The sequence below is a fragment of the Parambassis ranga genome, chromosome 24, assembly GCF_900634625.1.
Source record: "Parambassis ranga chromosome 24, fParRan2.1, whole genome shotgun sequence".
Lineage (NCBI taxonomy): Eukaryota > Metazoa > Chordata > Actinopteri > Ambassidae > Parambassis > Parambassis ranga.
Genome location: NC_041043.1, coordinates 2,164,737 through 2,182,732, shown reverse-complemented (window position 1 = coordinate 2,182,732; position 17,996 = coordinate 2,164,737). Strand labels below are relative to the sequence as shown.

Sequence of the window (17,996 nt, the reverse complement as noted above, 5' to 3'; positions counted from 1 at the left end):
GTTTCCATTTACTGCTGTTAAGTTGTCTGTTGGATTAGGATTGAATCCTAAACAAGTTATGATGTTATAAAACATTGCATGCAGTTACACACCTTAAACTCATATTTTAGGTGAGCTCAGAGAAAATTTCCACTATCAGCAGTAGAATTTAAAAACAGTCCTGATACTCTGCTCATGCGTCATTCTGTGCAGCAAAGGTCAGACATCCAGGTGAATTGGAGGTATTGACTGAAGCTCCGTTTTGAACAGAGGAGCAACAAGTGTACTGAAAATCTATTTGTCTGGTAAAAGAGATAAAAACACTTAATCTGATACCGTGCAAGATTTCTCTTTTTCTGAGCACTGTGTCCTAATTTATTTTTGCTGGTGCACGTCAGTGTTCAACTGTCACTCTGTCCATAGATCCACACGTCTCTGATCAATGGTCGGCCCAGTGCGGATGACCCCTCCCCGACACTGCTGAACTTCACCTCTGCCCGCTACATCAGGTTGGTGTTTCAGCGAATCAGAACGCTGAACGCCGACCTCATGACCCTGACCCTTCATGACACCAAAGATATTGATCCTATTGTGACGAGACGGGTATGGCTCAGAATACATTTGTTTCCTTTGTTTCTTTTTTTTTTCAAGGAAGGAGATTAAATTAGTTACATTTGTAATCAACAAAGCCACAAATATTTGCCAGTGAATCAGACATAATGCCACATTTTTACAGTAGCTTATAAATCCCATAATTATATAGCTTAATTACCATCATTTATTAATGGATATAGATATATATTTATATATACACAATAGAGACATTCTTTATTTTGAATTGCAGTAGTGTTGGTTTAATAATTAATCTTAATCTGTCATAATGTGTTTTGGCTCTTTCTCTGACTCTTTCTTTCTGAAATAGTACTACTATTCCATTAAGGACATCTCAGTTGGAGGGATGTGTATCTGTTATGGCCATGCCAAGGCCTGTCCTCTCAACAATGTTACAAAGGTAAAATCCTTAACTTTCTCTTTCTCTCTTTTAGTCCAACTAACAATACCATCAAGGTAATGGAGCTTTCCCACAGTGCTGAACAAGTGAAAAGAGAAGCCCAGGGCATCTGCATTTTATCTATCTCCTTATATCAAACTTTGGGTGTGTGTCTGCATGTCTGCAGGGGACGCAGGTGACAAAGTGAAGCGTTGTCTCTCGTGTCACTTCAAACAGAGGCGTGTTTGATACCAGACACCTGATCTTCCTCTTGTTCTCTCACAACACACATACACTTGCAGAGGCTTGTGTCCTTCACATGTCCTGAGGCAAGAACCAAGAAGTCTAACTCAGATGTGACACTGGTGTCTGGTCCCTTGGTGATGATGTCAATGGGAATAACTGATGTCACTGGTGTGTAAAGAGCCCCGAGCCCTCTTCTCTTCTTCCCACCTCAAAAGGCCGCAGAAATATTGAAGATAGCATATAAAAACAAACCAGTTTCTCCGAACCACACAGGCCTAAGCTGTTTAAATATAGTAAATACTGAATCAGTTGAGGTATGTGGTCTAAGGTTCAACACTGATTTGACATTTGCCTGGCTGACTCTCACTGAGTTTTCAAAATCTCCTACCCTACCTTTAACTGCTTTACTTTACTCATTGATGTGTTGTCATTGATCTTGTTGAATTCATCAGCCTGCTTCTTCACAATGCTGGAAGGAGAAGTACTGTAATGATGTCACTATGTATTCTTGGAATTGGTTGGTTGCTTTCCAGATAGCAGATGACTGTATTTTTAACTACTGAAACAAGAATATGACAAAAATTAACTTCAAACTTTCAGTATATTCTTTTAAAGAGTTGAACTACATGTACATGAAGGGAGAGCTGTATCTCCCTCTACCTCAGGCCAAAAACATGTCATTTCAATAGGTTGTCAGATCTAAATGTAGCACATTAACAGCTGCATTCTTTTTTTATTTGCCTGTGTGTTGTAAGGTTTGTCTCTAGCTGTGTGGTCCCAAAAGACATCTAGCTCCTTTACTTTGATACAAGTTCAAACGGTCGATGCAGCAAAGTCCTGGGCAGACATTCAGAAAACAGAAAAGGTGGAGACCCCTGAGATGATTTGTTGATGATCGTCTACAGAACATTTGTTCAGATGCATGCTCAGCACAAAGGCAGCCTGAAGCAAGAGCTGTAGTGTTACGTCTCAGATAAAAGGGGCAAATTCACTCATGCCAACAAACTTGGCTCTCGCTGTGCTATTGTACTACTCTCCTTTCAGTTAAATCTGGCACCCTCACCACATCAACCAATTTACAGAAAGTCCTAAATTAAATTACTGAACCTCGCACTTGGCAAATGCCCTGCTACATTCTGCTTTGACTGTGTTTAGTTTTGAATTTATTTCTCCCCTGAGAGAGCAATAGTGAACCCATTTGCTGCTAACTGATAAGCTGGAAAGTGTACCAAGTTTTTTTCACTGTAGTTGGCTCTCCTGTGAATTGTTGTTTGATAGGCTTTCAGCAGGTCATGCTTGTTTGCAGCTTTCTGTTTTCACATTTATGCTAGTGTTCAGGTACACACAGAAGTCTCACGTACCCACTCACTAATAATAACAATAAATGTATGACATTAAAATGTCTATCCTTAGAGTAAAACACCTGAAGTCACACCTGTGTGTGGGATTGATGCATGTCACACAAAGGCCAGCCATTTAGTCAGTCAGTTTAGTTTATTTTCTTCACCAGATACTCAGCAGACTGTGGAGAAGAAGGAGCTACAGTGAAATTCAAATCTCTCATCCAACTCACATTGTTGCCACGTTTAGCACCCACTGCTAAATCATTTTCCAGCTAGCAGAAGATCCATTTATTAAAACACAGCTCACATCTGCGTAATTGACAAATGTGTGAAACTCAGAGCAGCACACTGTTAATGTGTATTTTCTATGTGTTTTTTGTGATCTCTGTGTTTGTGTATATGTGTGTATGCAGAAATTTAGCTGTGAATGTGAACACAACACATGCGGGGAGAGCTGTGATCGTTGTTGCCCGGGTTACCATCAGCAGCCCTGGATGGCAGGAACCTTCCTCACCAGACATGTCTGCGAGAGTAAGAAAAGCAGAAAATAAATTACAGACAGTGCTGCTCAGAAGTTTGCGAACACTTTAGAATTTTCTGTTTCTGTATTAATACGAGATAAAAAAAAGTAGAAAAAGAGAAACCAATCAAACAAATGAAATTAAATTATTTCATTTTTTATTTATTTATTCAAGAAAATGATCCAATATTAAATATATGTGACTGGGAAAATTCTGTGAAATGTGCTGATCTGCTGTCCACTCTGGCTTAGAGGAATTTTAAGCCCATTCTTCTGTACAGAACAGCTACACTTCAGAGATTCTGGTGGATTCTGTTTGTTCAGGGTAGTTGGGGTTGTTGTCTTGCAGGATGGTCCAATTTGTCTTGAGATTCAGCTCAGATATCCTGATATTTTTATATAGAATTCACTATCGTTCAGAATTTATTATTCTATCAATTATTGTAGGCCGCCCTGGTTCTGGCAATTAAATATTTCTATTCTAGTCTCATTCATCCACAAAATATTTTCCAGCAGCCGTCTTATTTGTACATATGATTGGAAATGCAGATGGGGAGCAGTGTTCTTTTTGGAGAACAGTGTTTTCCTTATTGTAGCTATGCCATGCACACCATGGCTGTTCATTGTTCTCCTGATAGTGGATTCATGAACATTAACATCAGCCAGTGAGAGAGAGAGAGAGAGAGAGTTGATAGAAGTTACACTGAGTCATCTCAGTGTAACTGAGACCTTGCAGACAATGTCTTGTTTTTGGTTCTTTGTCGGTTGACCGGCCTGATAAGCAGCAACAACTGTTTTGAAAAAGTTCTCAGAAATGTACTTTGTACATTGGTACGTTCACCCAAACACATGTTGTAATATCAGACAGGTAAAAAAATAGCACTCACTGACACCTCCCTATTGATTTAAAACACCTGATTTGATGTACTGTAATTTTTCCTTCAAATAAACTTCAAATTCTAATATTAATATAATATTACATACCGTATTTACATATACTTACATATATGTAGCATTGGATCATGTTTTTCTGAATACATAAATGACAAAGTAAAATATTTCTATTTATTGTGTTTGACTAGGTTCTGTTCTTATACTTTCAGGACTTTTTTGGCTCATAATTATGCAGAAACATTTTTAAGGATTCACAAACTTGTGAGATGCACTGTATGTAAAGGACACACAGTTCACCACTTCTCTCCAACACATTTCCTCTTTATTAGAATTGAACTGATCTGGACATGTTTTATGGTGCTGTAGACCTTGTATGCAACATCACCACATCACATCTGAGGAGATCACACTCTACAGACAGTTAAGCACTGCACTCAAATGTATATTCTCACCAGCCAGGTGGAATCTTCCTTTATTATAAGACTGTTATATAGCCATCAGAAGCCACCTTTGCATCCATTAACCCTTATCAACTATGTAGAGGGTGAGATTAGATGCCTCCACCTGTCATCATAAAACTAAGGTAATCTTCATTTTATTTCACACAGGCTACACCTTCTAAAAGGCTTTGTGTAGACTTAGTGGCCTGATAATGGCCTCTGCTGCCTTGACACTGACACAAACATAACTGTAGGGACATAAGGTCCACTAGTAACAGACATTAGGCTTCTATAGAAGATATTGTTTTAGAGGCAACCTAGACATAGGTTGACTGATATAAACTTCTCAGAATAAGTCTAGACCTTTTAAACTTGTGCAAAGTTATGGAATATGATAACTATTGGCATGAATTGATTCACATCCTATAACAACGTTTCTCAGTTATATCAATTTTGACAATTACGTCAATCATATATCAGCACCTGATCCAGCAATGATAACAAAAAGTTTACTACTTTACGTTTTTGATCATATTTTCGAGTTTGAATCAGGAATATAATTTCAAATGGTTTGATGTCTCATCCTGCTTTTAAGTGCATCCTAATTTTCTCACATATTTACATCTTCACCTGCAGCACCTGCAGGTGAAGATGTAAACTGATGGAACCAACCTTTCCAGTTATAGAAGAAATCTTCAATATGAAGAAAACAAATAGCACTCTCTTCACTACTTTGATAATTTGATATCCACAGTCACATTACATCAGGATGACCTGGCTGAATCTGGAAAATGCCCTGATCCAATGGGATCAAGGTCTAAAACAATTACCACTGTTAAAAGACTTCTAGAGCTAAAGTTCAGATCCATTGTTTTTTTTATTGAACTGATGCATTTTAGGCCACTTGATGTAGCAACTAGCATAAAAAAATAAAGCCAAGTTGGGTGGATTGGAAGACTACATTTTTGCAGTGATAACACATGGTTCATGGTCCACTTAAACTTCTGAGCTGAAGAAGGATGAGAGAACTACTCTGCCTGCATATAATGCTATATAGTATCTTAGTGGAGGTAGCACGACTTAACAAATCCTCTCAAAAACAACACTGCAGCTCTGTAACTGTGTGGGTGTTTGTGTGTGTTTTCAGAGTGTAACTGCCACGGTAAGGCAGACGAGTGCTACTTCAATCACACAGTAGCAGATCTATCCCTCAGCCTGGACGTCCATGGTCAATACAGAGGGGGCGGCGTCTGTATTGGCTGCCGTGACAACACAGGAGGCATCAACTGTCAAACCTGCATCTCTGGATACTACAGACCTGCTGGGGTATATGATAAACCTAACATATGATAAACATAAACATGTATTTGTGCTTAATGGTAAATCCAGCAGTATTTATAAATATTGTATGTCTGGTATATGTATGTTTTTTTCACCTGTCCAGGTGAGTGCAGAGGAGGAGAACCCCTGCATCCCCTGCTCCTGTGACCCACATGGTTCCGTCAGCCAAACATGTGTCACTGATTCAAGCCAAGCTACACCCAGTATAAACATTTAGTTTCTTTTTATTCCTTTCATCTGTCTTTTTGTCAGTGTCATTGTTTTTGCTGGAAGTCATGTGAAATATAAGCTCCCGAGTGGACACACATACAGACAATTCCCATTATTGTTCATTTTAAAGTGTTACTTGAATAATTCCAACAATTTATTGATTCAGTCTAGCTTGATTTCCTATGAGACTAAGGTTAGCTTTATGCACAGAAGTATGTGTTATTAGAAAAAAAATACATTTGACAGAACTATTTATATTATAAATAGATAATTTTGCTCCTCTGAGAATTTTGACTGTTTTTATGTCTAGGTATTGGATCTATTTTAGGTGCAGCTGCTTCAAAGATATACCCATTGTGTTACGCTCTGTTTTTTTAATATATGTGTGTGTGTGTATTTGATTGACAGGCCAGCCAGCAGGGTCATGCTGGTGTAAGGAGGGTTTTGGGGGTCTGCGATGTGACAGGTGAGAGACAGACATGCTCACATATAGAAAGAGATAGACATGTAGTGACAGGTGAGCAGAACCTTTCAGCTGCTGTCTGTTCCAATTAATGTTTCCATTAAGATATTTGATGATATTTATTAGCACACTTGATTTTGTACATTAAAATGTGAGGGGAACATTTTTATTAGTTTTATTCTTTATCACTAATGCTGCCTGACATCATAAACTTTTTCTAGAAGGATTAGAGTTTAGCTAATAAATATCAAGTCTGAAAACGAGCAGCTGCAGGGGAAACTGGTGCTGAAAACATGTGTAACAATGTTACAAGTAGAGTCTGGTGCATTTGATAGAACAAAGTTGAAGGATCTTCTTTTCAGTGGCTCAAATACATTTTGCTGATGACCACTTTCACAGCACCTGCCCAGCTCACTCTGGTGTTGTGCCACCAACTTCTTCTGTAGGTAGTATACCGACTACGGATACTACTTCACAACACCACTTCCAAGAACCGTCCCTTTAAAATCATTTGTTGTGCTTGTTGTATTCTTTCTCTTTTCTTGGCTTCTGTGGATATTACAAACACTCAGCAGTCCCAAAGACACCCTTAAAAGACTATTCCTGTTTATTGACCTGCACTGACAACAAGCCAGCTGCATAAGCAAGTCTTCTTAAATGCTTCCTCATAGATCTGCTCACTTTCTCTGTTAATTAGGACGTTGTGTCTTTATATATATTTATGCTGGAAATTGTATCTACATGCATATCAGCAGGGTCAGCTGTTTGAAGCAAAGCACAGGATCAGTATCTGACTCAGAAATAGTGGTTGTTAGGAGAATTGAGCAGATGAACCCATAGTTATTGGGTGGCCTTTCTAATAGTCATCAGCTTCATCTTTATTATTGTTATTAATCTCATTTGTCTCCAGGTGTGCTGTCGGTTATATGGGCTACCCGTCCTGTCAGCGCTGTAACTGCAGTGTGGAAGGAAGCACCAATGCTGACCCATGTATAACACCCTGTGTGTGCAAGGTACACACAGACACACACTCATATGCACAAAAATAATGACAAGTCTTCTGTGCCAACCTTTTTGGCCCCGTCATCATTATTTTCACCACATTAGCACTGCAATAACATGCCTTGTGCTCATAACGTCAGTTCGAGGGCAGCCCATAAACTTTGCTGGATCTTTCTTCCTCTCTTCATCTTTCTCCCTCTCTATCTCTCCCTGTCTCTCTTTTTGTCTTTCTCGCATACAGGAAAATGTTGAGGGAGAGAATTGTGACCGTTGTAAACTTGGATTCTACAATCTACAAGGTGACAACCAACGTGGCTGTGAAAAGTGCTCCTGCATGGGCGTCTCCAGCCAGTGTTCTGCCTCCACATGGACCTATCAAAATGTAGGCACAAATGAAAAGGAAATAATCTCCATATTTGTATTTCAAACACAGCGTTAAAATCACTTTAGTGAGGTGAGCATTACATGATGATTTTTCCGTTAAGGCCTTCGATTTGTTTTTTTACAAGTCTTGTTAGAACAAAGGTCTCAGGCATAAAGAGAAAGGAATCACTTTACTGGGTGTCTAAAAGATAACAAGAATAGTGTACTTCCACACAGTTGTACTAATTTAAAAAGGAATATCAAGGAGCACTTGGTGTTTGTTGCAGCATTAAAAGACAACAGTAGGAAAAACCAAAATCCTTACCAAACTCTCAGTAAAGAGGGGGATTGTGGATAGAATGCAGTGAAGGTCAGAGGCAAGGTGAAGTTTAAAAATGTGGAGTAAAGAGTTGAGAGGAAGAAAAGATGGAAGGACAAGACCAGAAAGGAAAGACAAGACAAGAGGCAAGAGGCAGGAGAGAGGTGAAGCAAGAGGAAAACAGTTTTTGACTGACAGGCGAGGCAGGAGAGTCGGGAAGAGGAGGCACTGACAGGATGACAGGTCTGATTTAGACACCGATAGTGTGTGTGTGTGTGTGTGTGTGTGTGTGTGTGTGTGTGTGTGTGTGTGTGTGTGCGTGTGTGTGTGTGTGTGTGTGTGTGTGTGTGTGTGTGTGTGTGCGTGTGTGTGTGTGTGTGTGTGTGTGTGTGTGTGTGCGTGTGTGTGTGTGTGTGTGTGTGTGTGTGTGTTCAAAAGGGGAAGCCAAGGTTAGGTTAATTGCAACGACAGATGTGTGTCTGGCTCTCTGTTTCGCACACACACACACAAAATCCTTGAGGAATTAAGAAAAAAAATCAAGGTGTCATATGCAAGACTTCCTGGCTGATGTGACAGATGTATAAAACCTCTAAACATATCTTGACTTACATTTACAACAAGTGCTCATTTCAGGTAAAACCTTTTTTTGAAAATACATATAATTTTGACACTCACTGTGGATGTAAATATAATACTCACTATTGATATTTTGAAAGCAGTTGTTTTGTTTGTGGATCTGCAATGAATTAAAAATTTACATCATATATTTTAACTGTAATCCTAAAATGGATCTTATTATTATATTATCTTACAATGGAAAGAACTATTTCAAAAAATATTAAAGATATATAATGATCTTCTTGGGCCATGTGATTTTTGTCATGATTGTGCATGTGAGTCTCTGCACAAATGTTTGCATACCCACCAGCATGGACCGGCCGGTGCTGCCATTAAGCTGCAGAAATAGCACATTCACTGGAAAACCAATTTCAGATAACCACACTGATCCAAAACCTGCTAACATCTAGCTTTTGTCTTTCCTTCACGAAAAGGCTGCAACCGACATTATTCCCAGGTCAAATAGGTCTGCCTGGGTGTTTATCAGGCTCAGCTCTGATTGGCAGTGATAAAACATGACACTCTGGCAGAGATCCTGTCTGTGTATTCTGTTCTGCATTCAGTCAGCACTGAGTTTTGTAATGAATAAGAAACAAAAAGGCTCACTGAGTGATTTAGTTTGTGTTTTTCCTTAAAAGTATAAAAGGTATATTGCTACTGACCTGCTGACTGTGAGCAACTTCAGTGTGGGAAGTGAAATGATCTGTTTTTAAACATCATGGTCATTTCTGAAACTTAATAAAAATTATACTTTGTTTTCAGGAGACCACTCTGACAGGCTGGCACCTGGTTGGACACACAGGAGGGAGGGTGTGGTCAGTTCACAGACAGACACCTCCATATCTGAGCGTCCGACACTTAGACGTTGTGAACGACCTTGGCTCTGCCTACTACTGGAATGCACCTGGACTATACCTGGGAAACAAGGTCAGTTGCCAGCACTCTCTCTTAAGCCTTAGAGTGTTGAGTTGAGGTCCTAATAGAAGCTCACTTGGCATTTCTTACTGCAGTGTAATGTTAGGCAAATATGTGATCTCTTTTGTGATGCTGCATCATTAAGACAGGCTTGAATACATAAACAGATCCAGTTGTGTGATCTAAAAACATATCCCCTGGGTGGAGTCTGGTGAGAATGTGTCCTGCTGGGATGTTCACCTCCCTCCTAGCCCTGCTTCTCTGGATCAGCTTCTGCTAATGTTGACTGTGGTGTTTCTCTGGCCATGATTAGGCCTTATCTCTCCAGCTGGCAAATAGCTGCAGTCCATGTTTCTGAAGTCGAGTTGTTGCCCTACTACAACAACAGACTGACTGTGATGTTTGTCTGTGTGTCATGGCTTAGAGGAATATACCACTGAATTTCATTACTTTGCACCCTGCAGGCCTGGCTTGTCATCTTACTTCTTTGTCTGAACCTCTATCCCTCCCTCCCCCTAACCATCCCTCCATCCCTGCTTCTTTTTCATTGGTCTGCTCCTCTAACTCTCACTCCGTCTCTCCAGGACTCCCATTTTTCACCTCCCTGTTCCTAAATCATCTCCCTCTACATCCCCCAAGCTCTCTCTTCTCTCTCTATTTCTCTATCTCTCTTGCTTGCTTTGTGTCTCTCGGGGTAAACAGTGTTTCGCCTGTTGAACTCGATAATCAACTGTTTTTCTGTTAGCGCACTCACATGCACACACCAAACGCATCCTCACACACAGCAACACTCACACATACTCCCAGGTCTATATAAGTCAGATAATGATGTGTTTTGGAGGCATTAGGGACAGCGGAGCAGAACCAAAAGCCTCCAAACATGGGAAACAAACAAATTACCACTCTGTGTGTGTGTGTGTGTGTATGCATGCGTGTGATCGCTAGAAGCAGCATGCGAGTGCATATGAAAAAGCGATTCCTTGCTTCAATCGCTGATCGCGTTACACAGATAGATGCTATGTGACTTGACTGTGCGACTCATACACACACACACTGTGGTCTGTCATGTTAGCGTGTGTCATTGGAAGTGACAGGCTGTGTGTGTAATAAAAAGCTAGCAGTGGATACATAAGAGCATAAATGTGTGTGCGACAATTTTCTTTATCTCTTGCATGACCTCCTGTATCATTAATGCCACGGATGCTCATTGGTTTGTGGATGCTTTGTGGAGGCTCATTGGTCCAGAAGCTTTTTCTGTTGCTGCTCATTGGGTATTTTATCAGCTGTATGGTTTCAGGGACCGCTCATTCATGAGTATAGCCACTGCTCTCATTAAAGAGTGCTCTGTTAAAATATTATTATCCTAGTGTTTCTGGTTTATTTGTCAGCCAAGAGCAAATAAGTTAGGGTTCAGAGTGAAGAGGCAAATATAACTCTAGTTACTGGAGGTATGAGTAGCATCTCTTTAATGTAGTGGATTTCATGTTTCATTTATCCATTTATTTTCCAAACTTTTTAATTCATCAGGATCACTGTATCATTAGGGTCAGCAAAGGCACCCAGACCTCCCTGTCTTAACTTCCTCCTGGAGGATTCCTAGCTTCTCCCAGGCCAACTGGGTGATGTAATTCCTCCGTAAGGTTCTGGGTTGGCCTTTGGGTCTCATCTAGGGATTTATACCAGGGTTATCATAACCAGGGTTCCAAATTACCTCAACTAATTTGTCGTAGTATGAGCACCAGTGACTCTTTGTGGATTTCTGAACTCCTCATTTGATCTTAGTGTAAGCCCACCCAGAACCCGCTTGTATTTCATGACCATAGACATAGACTGACTGAGTTAAGAGTTCCGTCTTCTGGCTCAGCTCTCTCCTCACTACCAACGGCCTGGTACAGGCCCACCACAGCATTGCTGCAGAGGCTGCACCCAGCCTATTATTCATCTGCCTGTGCCTTTTTCTATCACTCATGGACAAGACTATGAAACTTTTAAACTGCTTCACCTGGGACAGACTCTCGCCCATCTCTTGGAGGGAGTATGTTGTACTTTTCTGCATCACACGTGGCAACAAAAACACAAATTGTAATTCAAGCAGGAAGAATTTGCTCAGTGTCATGGAAATGTAGATGTGCACATTTTTCATTATCTTTCTGACTACATCCTCTCTTAGTGTTTAATTGTTGTAAAGGGAAGTTTCACTGTGACAATGCCACATGAGTAAAACACAGAGGAGTTCTGGATTTTTTATTTCAACAGTAAATTAACAGATTTTCTGACTTCTGTCTTCTACAACTTTGATCACCATTTCTCATTGTTCTTATCTTTTTTTCCTATAAAGAAGAGAAATAATCATCAAAGACATTGTTCGCTTTTTTTTATTCCCTCTTAAAAACACCCAGGCTCCATTGAGAGAAGAAAAGAAACTTTGCCACATGATATCCCAGACCTTTCTTTTGATGAATTTGTTTATATCATTGCGTTGCTTTGCTGTGTTAATGTCACATACTAATACACACACAAGTTACACAGGATTGTAATAGAAATAGTGTACACCCAAAAAGTTGCATTTTAGGGAGGTGTTTTTTAGGTGGCTAATGTGCATTTAGCTAGCAGCCTACATCTGTGTCAGTAGGTTCGCCTGTGTGAGCAAAGTGGGGGAGTGCTGACTACTGTACAACACAGAATGTGGACAAGGACCTCAGACTGTTCTTTAAAGAGACTGAGGCAATCCTCTTGAGAGTTAAAACTTGCTACAGATACAAACTAGAGGTGAAAAAGTGGCTACTAGATGATTAAAAGAGTGCTCCTTTTTCATCATACACATAGATGTTGGCACCTGACAACTGTGATGAATGAAATCTGTCTTTAAATTGCTTCTATAAGTAAATTGTGTAGAAAATATTGTTGCCCTACAAAAGCTGTGACTTTATAAGGGGGGGCAAATGTGTGTAGAGGAATTTGTGTACAATGCTAGTAATCTGGTGATGATTGCAGGAGATGGATTTTCCCTTCCATTTGTACACTTTCTTCTCTCACTCACCAATTTTTTTTATGTACATGGTTGGAAAAAGTGCTTTTACATCAGTCACAGAGGATTTGTTCCCGGTTTTAATCACATAATGCTGTCACATAGATTTGTATTGTTGTGATAAATCTACACACCAATCCCACAGCACAGAAAATCATTACACCTGGTTATCGGTAGCACAACTTAAACAACCATCGCAGTCCTTGTTCACTGGTGTTTTCATTACAGAAATATAATTAAAATCAAACATAATATATTTCGGTGCAAACATCTTTCATTACATTGTCACTTTTTTACATCTCTGGTATTTCAGGAGGTGAAGGAGAACAAACATTTAACAATTAAAACCTCCAAGGTGGAGCTGCACTGAGTGTATTTAATGAATATATGGTGCCATCTTGCTTTTGTTTGTTTCTGATTTTCAAGAGTCAGTGAGCTATAGGGGTGCAGAACAATAGTTGATTGGCTCTAAGAGACTGGAAGCAAATGAATGAGCTGCTCTTAGTCAGGGACATACTGAATTACAGTGAATACAGGGAATTGTTACATGTAAAATATGTGCCGTGGCTCATAAAGGTAGTGCTAGCTAACAATAAGAAGGATAATCACACTCAAACTTACAGTAATATTCTATTTTTATCGGCTCTCTACACCAGATGGAAGTCTGGATGCTCTCTTTGCCTCCAGGATAGCCCACCAACTTGCATGACAGAAAAAAAGTAGAAAATATGTGCACAGAGGATGCAGTAAGCATCTAAGCAAGGCGGTCTTTGGACATGGACCAGCCAGCACTGACAGTGGATGGGTTTTGACTCTTTCCTCAACAAGGGCTTTATTTGTTTGTTTCACTACATACATATTTCAGTCGCACACACACAGAGAAGGTCAGTTTTTGGTTGTATGTTTTCAGTATTCCACTATCTATTGGTCCACCTGGAGCCAATCTAATCCAACTATGTGTGTGTGTGTGTGTGTGTGTGTCTGAGAGAAAGAGAGAGAGAGAGAGAGAGAGAGGGAGGGAGAGAGATGGAAAGAAAGCGTGTCTGTGTTACCTGTAGAGAGTGAAGCATGTGATACAACTGGCACCATGGGCATCAGTAACAGTGTGTAGTGTATTCATCGTTCCTTCTTCAGCTTGTTGCTCTGTCTGCCTGCATGTGTGTGTCGTTTAGAGGAGTTTGTTTTCTAAGGCCTTTGTGACAATCTGGTTCTCATTTCCTGAAGGGTGATTTTTTCTTTGTCCCATTCACTCCCTCTCTCTCTGCCAAATCTCTTGAAGAGAGCATCAGTTGTTCCTGTCTGCTGTTGTATTCCAAAAACTGACAGCAAACAGACGTACATTGCCTCACAAGAAGCTAGCATGTGGTGTGAACAAAGGAAAGTAACATTGTAATTGCATGTCGTTATTTCCTACACTTAGTAATTTGTTTAATTGTAGTTAGTATACTTCTCTTCCAGAAAGATTTGATGTTGTTGCTTCTTAACTCTGAAATAAACACAGGTCATTTCTCTGCAAGGTTTGAGTTCAGGAAATCAAAGAGTACTATTTAAGTAATGATGTGTACATTTAAATTGATGTCTTATTAAATACTTGATGGATGAATCAACTGTAGTTTAGATGAACAAATACATGCATTGTCACAAGTGTTTTTGCAAACAATAAAATGTGTGTAACTATGGATAAGAGGCTTATACTATACTTAGCTTTTTGGCAGCAGGTATACCTCTCTGAGTCTCTGATCATTTCAATATAATTTCAAAATATGGATTTGGCTGCCCATCATTACTAGGGGAAAAACTGTTTATATAGTGTAGTATAGTAAGAAAACTCGTAACAGGTGGTCGAAATATGCCTTTGTGCTCTAGTTGTGGGTTGGGAGGTTTATCCCATTCTTCCTGATGATTTTCTCCAGCAATGTGAGATTGTATGAAAAAAGTCTGTAAAGGATCGTTTTCGGTCTCCACACAGATGTTGTTTGAAGTTTTGCCTTTGGCTTGGACACAAAGGACAGCTAGGGACTTGTCCTGAAGCCACTCTGGCATTGATTTAACTGCATGTTTTGCTTTGGATTTTTTTTGCAGTTCTTACTGTTGTCTGTTCCGCCATATCTGCTGACTTCTGTCTTTCAACTCTAGAAGAGACTTCTTCTATTTCAAGATTATTAAGCCTACAGTGCCCTGTGAAAGTTTACAAAAAAGTAGTTTTTTTTTTTGAAAGGATGTTTTAGCATTTTTTTCCCCTAGACTAGAACTGTAACAATCTGACCTTTTTAATATGAACTGTGCTAACATCAGGGTGGACAAACACTTTCTTGTAGGTCATTAAAATGCCTGGAGTTGGTTATTTAAAGTGGTGGAAAAGTCATATTACATCATATCTGTTCTGTGTTCTGTTGGAAAACCTGGAGGAGGACTGAGGTCAATAGTGACTCATTTTCACACCTCCAAACCCAAATCCACACCTTACAGCAAATTAAATCCCATAACTTTACTCATGTCATATCTCTTTGTTTCCCCTTCCCCCTCCTCACCAAAGCCAGTAACAAAATGTTTTATTATTTTTTAAGAAATCTTAATTTGAAAATGCTTCTGCAGAGGCTAAATGCCCCAGGTTAAATCTCAATAGTTAAGTATTTTCTCTTCTTTCCTCTCAGGGAATAGTCATGTTGTGATATGAGATTACTTTGCCTTATCTCTCCTCCTCCCACATACAGTAAACTGTATGACCTGTATGACTGATATACTCATGGTTTTCCTCTAATGAAGACAGTGTCAGAGTCTTGATTAGGGTTTAACAGCGAGGATTAAGTCTTGTTCGTCTCATTCTGGCCACTAATAAAGCTAATAACAGGCTTATCAAGCTCACAGGGGGATCCAGCTCTTGTCTGTTGCAGCTGTGTGTATGTCTGAGGGTTTATTGTTCCTTCGTTTCCACTTCCCATAAATCCGATCTCCCTCCCCATAATTTCTCTCTCCTGCTGTGCTGTTCTCTTGCTCTTTGGTGTATTTCCTCTCCCCCACAGGGGTAGAGATGTGGCATCAGGTTGCCATGACAAAAAGCTTTGATTACCGTCCAGGTTGAGTGGATGATGTCACAGAAATGCCACTTTGTCTAAGAAAAGAATAATTTCAAAGTAAGTTAATTGCAACAATCAGTAGACCTAAGTGGATAGAGAAGCATAGTGAAAGGCTACTTCTGAGCTCACATCCTGCTTCAACAGTAAATACAGGAGAAGAGGATAATACATAAAAATTACCTTTTTTAAAGCAAGAGCTCTTTGCAGTAGATGGATTGAAGTACTTGCATATCTGTGCAACTTTCTACATTTTTCTCTACTGTATTTCTTACCAGGCTGGGGGCTCAGACCCCTTGATATGGTAACAGGATGAATCTAAGGGGTCTTAAACATGAACATCTGCAAACAGTCCCATTTTTCACTGGTTTCTCACATATTTAAAGTTTGTATATCGGAAACCTTCAGTCATTTCAATGAAGGATCCACAGATACCTAATATAAGTAACACAGCATTAGCATCAGAAATATAACATTTTCAAGGCGATATGAAAGACTGGTGTTTATGCAGTTAGTGCCCTCCTGTGGCTGTGTAAATATAACACAAAAAAAATAAGCAAAAAAAAATGTTTGTCTGAACATTACCTGAGTTGCCAGATCTCTTCTATATACTTTACGTTTTTAACCCATTTCTTCAAAGCTTTACCAATCAGTAGTGCAAAAGATTTATTTTTAATATCAGAGTCGTACCAGCCAAAAAATGCGGAATGAAGAAGAAAAAAAACATATACGTTCCATAAACGTGCATGTCACCTGTGCTCGAAATGCAAAGTGTGGACAAGCTGGAAGTGGAAGAGAATCGTCAGGAAAGGGACAGAACAGCTACCATTATATTTGCAATGGGACGTCAGGACACAAGGCTAAGTAATTGTATTTTTTGATATGTAAATCACACCTGAGTGTAAGTCGCATACCCAGCCAAAGAATGAAAAAAAAGTGTGACTTGTAGTCCAGAAAATACGGTACATTGTTGGTATATGTGTACTATATTGGTCCCATATTGCTGTATTGTTGCAGTGGAACAAACGCTCTGCATTGAGTGTGATTGTACTGGTGCACAGATTAGCAGCAGCACAAGTGTCTGATCTGTGTAGGATGTGTAGTGTGGGTTTAAACTGTGATTTTACTGTCCTCTGGAGTCCAGATCAGCAAATGGAGGCAGATAGAGAATAAGTGTTATAGAATAAAATGTACACCTCCAGGCCTGCTATGTGTGTATGTGTGTGTGTGGGTGTGTGTGTGTGTTTTCAGTCAACTGCGAAATGGGTGATTCCTTCTACTGGTTTAAAAACGGAGAGTAATGATGTAGAATGGAGGAGGTTTATAGAGGCATTAAGCCTGCCTCTTACTCCCTCACTAACTCTCTCTATCTTTCCGTCTCACACTCTTTACCCCCCCCCCTTCCTCAATGTCCCCCTTTCCTCTGTTTTTATGGTGGCATTATTATCTCGCTCTCCCACCCATTACTGTTCAGGTCGGAGCAGCATAATAAATTTCAGGATCATGCCGATGCAGCGTTTCTTCAGCGAAGGCTCATTCTTGTGGACTCGACAGAAAAGCTCTGCCGAAACAACACAGAACAACAAAGATCGGAGCAAATACCTGTTAATGTTTTTTAAGATTTTGAGTAGGTTTTTTTTATGTAAACCTCATACATCAGTAGAAACAGGCGTCATAGTGGCTGTGCTTTAGTTAAAGTAGGCGGGGACAGTATGACAGGGTTACAGATGTTATGACTGCCTCAGCTGGACGCACAGGATGGTTGCACATGTTGCTTTACAAACGTTTGCCTTTCCTCTTCACATTCATTTACCCTGTCATTTCTGTGGCAGTTAGAGTTAAACCATGGATTGTAAAGATGTAAAAACTCTCCACTGGTTTCTAAAAGAACAGGTGCAGTGTGGGGCCGTCAGCTGCCTCCGCCAACCCCCTGGCTAACCTGAATGTGGGAAAGAGGGTGTTAAGGCGGGTTAGTAGCAACTAAGCAGACAACTCTTGACCTGTGGTGGTGCAAACCTGTCACTCAAAGTGGCCATTTGTTTTCATTGTTCTCATAAAAAGACTAGAAACTGCTACTAGGTATAAGTAGTTACTGCCTTTAAGTCTATAATGTTTGTTCCTCTGTGTCTCTTCAGCTTTTAGCCTATGGAGGGAGCTTGGTCTACACTGTATCCTATTCTACAGACCAACAAGAGCAGATGGCCATCAGAGTCACCTCAGAACCTGATCTCATCATAGAGGTAAACTAAT

General features: G+C 39.9%; 1 protein-coding gene across 6 annotated transcripts in view; it reads left to right on the top strand.

The window, feature by feature from the left end:
• lama2 (laminin, alpha 2) overlaps positions 1–17,996 on the top strand; it is a 129,587-nt gene that overhangs the window by 43,298 nt on the left and 68,293 nt on the right. For all 6 annotated transcript variants that reach the window (XM_028397103.1, XM_028397104.1, XM_028397102.1 and 3 more), the window contains exons 6-15: positions 403–582; positions 902–991; positions 2,973–3,090; positions 5,561–5,739; positions 5,858–5,957; positions 6,373–6,430; positions 7,338–7,440; positions 7,671–7,811; positions 9,492–9,656; positions 17,882–17,986. In XM_028397103.1, coding sequence (XP_028252904.1) covers positions 403–582; positions 902–991; positions 2,973–3,090; positions 5,561–5,739; positions 5,858–5,957; positions 6,373–6,430; positions 7,338–7,440; positions 7,671–7,811; positions 9,492–9,656; positions 17,882–17,986 — 1,239 coding nt within the window. The remainder of the gene's footprint in view (positions 1–402; positions 583–901; positions 992–2,972; positions 3,091–5,560; positions 5,740–5,857; positions 5,958–6,372; positions 6,431–7,337; positions 7,441–7,670; positions 7,812–9,491; positions 9,657–17,881; positions 17,987–17,996) is intronic.